Source organism: Plasmodium inui, assembly GCF_000524495.1.
Source record: "Plasmodium inui San Antonio 1 unplaced genomic scaffold supercont1.8, whole genome shotgun sequence".
NCBI lineage: Eukaryota > Apicomplexa > Aconoidasida > Haemosporida > Plasmodiidae > Plasmodium > Plasmodium inui.
The window spans coordinates 130,219-136,547 of NW_008481842.1; the positions used below are offsets into that span (position 1 = coordinate 130,219).

General features: G+C 46.0%; 2 protein-coding genes across 2 annotated transcripts; one reads left to right on the forward strand and one right to left on the reverse strand.

Annotated features, from left to right (window-relative positions):
- Window positions 1-1,301: 1,301 nt before the first annotated feature.
- Window positions 1,302-3,026, forward strand: C922_02297 (hypothetical protein; the record flags this gene model as incomplete). Its single annotated transcript, XM_008817896.1, has 1 exon — window positions 1,302-3,026. The coding sequence occupies one exon, from the start codon at window positions 1,302-1,304 to the stop codon at window positions 3,024-3,026; it is 1,725 nt and encodes a 574-aa protein (XP_008816118.1).
- A 625-nt stretch (window positions 3,027-3,651) lies between these two features.
- C922_02298 (phosphoacetylglucosamine mutase) lies at window positions 3,652-6,018 on the reverse strand (the record flags this gene model as incomplete). The annotated part of the gene is made up of 1 exon (XM_008817897.1): window positions 3,652-6,018. One exon carries the CDS (start codon window positions 6,016-6,018, stop codon window positions 3,652-3,654), a length of 2,367 nt encoding a protein of 788 aa, XP_008816119.1.
- Window positions 6,019-6,329: the final 311 nt, after the last annotated feature.

A 6,329-nucleotide genomic window follows, 5' to 3' on the forward strand; every position in this document is an offset into this window, starting at 1 on the left:
TCCTTTTGGGGAATACCGTATAAGTGGGGAAAAGAAAAGAAAAAAAAAAAAAAGAGCTACTTGGTTAACCTTTCCACATGTTCCCTTTTTGGGCCTTTCCTTACTTTACCACCTGTTGTACCTTTTTCTGCGTTCGTTTCGACACCGGTCTGATTAGTAGTTTGCCGATCAGTTTGCCAACCAGTTTGCCAACCAGATTGCAGACTACTTTGCCAACAAGTTTGCTACCCAAGTTGCCATCCGCGCCCCCTCTTCACGTTCACCTCCATGCGCAGTGTATAGAAGCTTCGCTTCGCCATTTTTGCAGAACGCGCTCGAAGTGGCCATCGTCCAACGTCCATCTCGCGAGAGCTTCCCCTTGAGCTGCCAAACGGGGAACAGAGTTATATAAACGGTCACGAAGATATTTTCCTCTCTTCTTTTTGCCCCTCGTGAGGATTCTCTCAACTTTGCAGAGAAATCTAGATTGTGCAGCTATGTAGAGATAATCACAAACTTTTTTTTTTTTTTTTTTTGAGCACCAAGGGGACAACATTGGCCCGTATTAAATGTAAGTGAAAAGTGTTGTCAAAAAAAGGAAAAAAAAAAAGGCATTTAAAAAATTGCACAATTGCGTTATGTATACCTACATTTGAACCTTTTTGTGCGTCACATGATTGTACTTCAAAAAGGGGAGGGTATATAGCTGAGTGCATAGGTACCTATGCACAGACACAAGTAGGTGTTTTCCGTGTAACACCCATGCAAGAGTGACAAGAGGCATATGAGTTAATTGCGTTTGCGTGAGTTTGAAGGGGAGTCACACCCACATCCATCCGTTGCATATATGTATGTGCGTGTGTGTCAATATTTTTACCTCCGTTACGTGTCACCCGAAATGTTAAAGAGCCAAACAGAACAGAAGTGAAGCCTCTGATTTTTCCACCTGTACATTTGAAAGGAGGAAAGAACTTTTTCCTCTCCCCAACACAGCAGATTTGTTATCCTTAAGAAGGTGGAATCTCCTCGCCTTCGTATCGCGTTCTGGAGAGGGCTTCCCCTAAAGTGAGAAGCTATATTAACAAAGACGCGTCGCCACATCTGTGGCCGTAGTGTCCAAAGGCGGTGCAGAGAGGAAGGGGAATCTTTACTTCCACGGAATACTCCAGCGAGAACGAAAAGACACCTACGAAAGTTGTGTATATGTATATACACATATATATGTGTGTTTGCGCGCATTTCATCCCATATGCATCTCTTCTTCCCCCTTTCACCCTTTTTGCAGCCCCGCGAAAGGCAGTCAGATAAGACGCCCGTAGCCCATGGGGTCTAAAGCAAAGTCGAGCATCCCCCTGGCCCAGCCAGGCCGGGAAGGCCAATCGGAGCATGAGTCGAATCATGCAGCATCAGGTGGAAAAGAGGCAAATCCTCGAAACGGAGTCACCAGCTTGATCACTCTGAAAGGATACGACATGCCGTCCACCTTGGAAGAGTTGCTAGACAAGAAAGAAATCAGAGTTTCCTCAGAACAGAAGACACCATTTAACATAAACAGGAATATCATTTTGTTTCTTTATTTTATCTTGATTGTCCTAACGAATCGTTTATTTTTCGGATGGCCCAACTTATCCAATCTGTTGTTTCGAGAAGGTGCTTATGTTTGGAAATGCACAAAAAATTCATCCGGGGGTTACGACAAGATTGACGACAAGCGATACGTGTGTGAAGATCAAGATAAGGCAGTACAGACTATCTTCGTTTTTGGATCCTCCGCTTATTTTGCTTTTTCCTTTTTTAATGGCATCATCGTGGATTACCTGGGATCCCGGTTCAGTATGCTTCTAGGTCACGTGTTAAACCTGATTGGCTGGATTCTGCTAATCATTTCGAATGAGCACTTCGATGCATACGTCATTTCCGGTGTCTTCATGGCAGCAAGTATCGATCTGGCATCCTTCTCAACGTTGAATGCCTCAGGCTTATACCCTGGAAATGAGAATCTAATCGTCAACATCATTTCTGGTGCGGGATCTCTCTCTGCTGGCACGATGACAGTTCTCGATTTGCTAATCACTGGACTGGACTTGAGTTTTAAGACCTTTATGCTCTGGTACATGTGCATCACTGTGCTCTTCTTTTTCATCCTTACGATTTTTCTCTTCCCGAAGAGTAGATACTACAGACAGTACGAGTTCGATAACTACTACAGTAGTAGAGATTTGAGCATGAAGGGAGCGGGGGATACATCTAACCGTGGAAAGGGAGGTAGTACCAATCGGGCTGGAAGTGGTGTCGTCAAATCGGCAAACACTGCAACCACATCTGTGATACAGAAAGATATCGAGATGAACGTGCGGAAGGGAGGCGATGTGAATAGCAGCACTAATAACAGCACCGTGTCAAATGGGAATGACAAGAAGAGCATGTTTAACTCGACGAGCTTTAAAGACCTACTAAAGATATGCACCTGTGCGCACTTCTTATGTCTCTGGATTTATGGTCCACTGAATGCCATATACAACACATTCTACTTCAGCGTGGTCGAGAACATCCTATCCAAGGACAAGAACGACATCCTGGGGTATATCCTCCCCTTCTCCTTTATCCCCTGTATTATCATGGGAAACCTATCAGACAAGTACGGAGTTATGGTTATGTTTTCTTACGAACTTTTCTTCGCCCTCTGTATGTACGTGTTCAGTTACATCAAATCGAATCTAGCTCAGTGGATCTCCGTCATCTCCAATGCTATGTATTCTGCTTGTGCGAATGGGCACCTTTGGACCTTCATATCTTTTACCTTCAGCTCCAAGTACCACTCCACGCTGATCGGGCTGCTCAATTTCGTCTGCGGAGTTGTCTCCTTCGTCCGTCTCCTCCTCTTCGAGTGGGCCAAGCATACGCAATACGATTTTACCTACATCAATCTTCTGATAATTGGACTCATCGGCATTAACATCGGCATGACCGTGGCGATTGTGTTTATTAGGAAGATCAAGGGGCAGAAGGTTCCCTACGGGGACGAGGACAGCCTCGCCGCGGAGTGATCCCGTTGGAAGCTACGTTTGCCGCGTCTATGGCGAGTTTCGCCCCCTTTTGTAAAGTTAAAAGTGGCCCTTCGGCGAGGCAGTCCAGCCAAGCGGGACGACAATACACATGCGAGACGACGCCGCTCATACGCGCCAACACTGCACATGGGCGTCAACAATTCACCATCGTCCTCCCCAATTCGTATTTTTTTCGTGCCGGTCGAGCTCCTCACTTCACATCGTTCAGCTCGCCCCCACTGCGCAGTACGCGAAAAGTTACCACACACATGTTAAGATGACTAGCCAAAAAAAAAAAAAAAAAGCAATGTATCTTCGAATACATCCCAGCGCGTCTTAAACTCATTCGTAATTGTATGCCCCTCTGCAGTTCGTTTGTTTCATTTTAGTTTCTTTCACCCATGGCGCACATTGCCAAGTGGGGAACCATGTTGAAAAACTAGACTTAGGTTATTATTAAATTTTCTTTTTTTTTTTACTCAATTGTTTGGCAGTAGAGGGGGTCACTAAAAAAGAGCGACCCCCCCCTGTGTAGACGGAGCAGACTACTGGTGCTGCCGCTGGTGCTGCCGCTGTTGCTGTTGCTGCTGCTGTTGCTGCTGCTGGGGTGTGTGGGGTAACCGCGCTAACTTGCACAAGGGGCTGATTGGACATACGCGCCTGCCAAATACTGAAGGACGGCGCCCCGCACCAGGCGCAGAATCTCATCCCGCTGAGCAACAGTTGTCGCCTCCGCGTAAATGCGAATGAGGGACTCCGTCCCAGATGGCCTTATAAAGCATCTCCCGTGCGTGGCATCCACTGTCTGCACAATTTGGTCTATCCCATTTTGCAGACTCTGCGGCGCGACTAGGTACTTTTCATGCTCGGGGTGCGGAATTATCTTGCTCAGCATATGTTTAGGACCGACCAAATTGACGTAGAGGGAAGGGAGGGGGGTGTAAAAACCATCCCAGTCGTGTATACGCAGATGGAGAAAGGAGAGGCACAATTCGATGGCAACAAAATCGACCATGGCATCTCCTGTGGTTTGATTAAAAAAAAGGAGAAATTTTCTCAACGCGATAAAGTATTTATCATTTCGGATGTCCAACCGAGTGGCCCAGTCGTCCAATTGGGAGACATTTGTGTAGATCGTGCCGTGGCCATTCGGCTCGAACAATATCGCGATGGTGGATCTTCTTGCAACCTGGTCGAGGTACTTTATCCCCGTTTTCGTGCAAACGATATTTAGATTAATATGTTGGAAGAGGTCTACATCTTCGCTGGCGCGTCGTTTCTCTTCATTCACGTGATGAGTAAAAGCTGAGTTGACGTAAGCTGTGTGCACAATGGTAATGTTAATTTTTTGTTTTTCTTTTTCCGGTTCAGAATTTGCGTCTATTTTCCCCACCTGAATGTGACTCATCATTTTGGTGATGCACTTGAAAAATAGGCATATCATTTTTGGCCCGTCTAGGATGGACACAGTGTCGGCACAGCTGAAAGGTTCGTCATTCTGAGGATGGTCCCATTTTGTATTTCTCATCGGAGGGGACGATGTTGTGTCGACCTCTTCGGGGATACCCTCTTCCTTCCTCCCTCTGTCGTCCACATAGAAGTAGACGATCCTGTCAGCGTCCCCGTCAAATGAACAAGACTTCGTGTGGCCATCCTCGAGACAGCTCCTTCCACCACGAGGTAGCTTCCTCCTGCTGTACACATAGTCTGCTCCGCACTGGAAGTTCAAAACGCCTCCTTCATCCTCCAGAGAATTTATCTTAATAATTCTCTTTTTTAACATTTTAAAAACATCACCGAAATTGTCTAATTTGAGGCTAGCTATTCCGTTGGAGCAATCCACATGGATAATCTCTTCTTCACCATTTTTCGTCAGAGGTCCGTCAAATGTTTCGTCAAGGCATCTGTAGAGCTTCCTAAACGCGTGCGTAAAGTAGGCAAAATATATCCGGTCGCTGTTATAACCCATGAGATGGGTGACATCGCTTTTTTGCAGCGTATTTGTCGCCGCCTGAATATGTGAAAGTTGATCATATGGCTGCTCACCCCCCCCGTAGTACAGCTCCAGGGGTGGAAGCCTCCCGCCCGGGATGCAGAAACGGGTAAGGTAATCCAAGTCGCCCACTTCCTTATGGAGAGTGCATCCCTCCAAATTGATGACCTCCGAGTCCAACGCTTCATCCACATTAACTGCGTTCAGAAAATACACAACAAAGTGCATGCACGGCGTGGTAACATAACACATATTATTTACGCACTTGCAGATGTTCAGGTGAGTCAACGTTTCGAGGAGGACCTGGTTGAGGTGTAGGGAGCTGCTCCTCGTGTCAAACCCGATGCACACATTCGCCTTCAGCACATTATGCCTATTAAAGCAGTGCACCATGTGGTCCAACTGGCGCAAGCTCTCAAAAGAGACATCATCATACATGTCGATGTGTGCCTCTTCCTTGAAGAGACGAGCAACGCAGTCGATTATATCATCGACGATGGCATCGATGGAGCATTTTTCATTTTTCCGAAGAAATCTCAAATGTCTATTTACCAGATCGGTTAAATAACTTTCGTATACTTCATTTATTTGTCTCCCATTTTGGTCAATTATTTTTACTCCATTTTCATCATGGGGGTTATGCGAAGCTGTGATTATTATGCCTACATTTTTCCATCTAACTTGGCCCAAACCGCACACATGGTGGAAGTCCTTCCCTCCCCCTTCCAATTGGCCTCCAACCAGGTTATGCCTCTTAGCCGTTTCATAGTTATACTTAACGAATAGCAATGCCACAAAAATACCGCTCTTATTTAAAGCGTTCAACAAGTCACAACTGGCAGATTGGTATTTATCGCGGAAGCCACTATTTCCGTAAGAAAATTCGCACTCGCACTCGAATTGTATGTGACCCTCTTCTGAGGGGGAATAACGTGGTAGGTACTTCTCAATGCAGGGCTTGATCTTCTCGTAAAACAGACTCTCTTTGCGATTCGGCATGCTTTTGCGTGTGCAGAGGAAATGGGTCTAGCTAGCTTTTTTTCTCAAATTTTTGCCAACAATTCGGGAATTTTTTTTTTTTTTCCTACCCCTTTCGTATGAACGGTTCAGGCGAATTTTACTCTTTTTACCAAACTATCAAGACGCGGCAATGACGGGTGGGGTCCCGCATAGTGTAGCTTTTAACGCGGAAAGTAACTGCTCCATATTACCGGTATGTACAACGGGGGGTGAGAGGAGGCTTCGTGGCACCACAGACACGTCCCTTTGGAAACACACCGGAGAAGTGGAATGAATTGCTGAATTCCCCT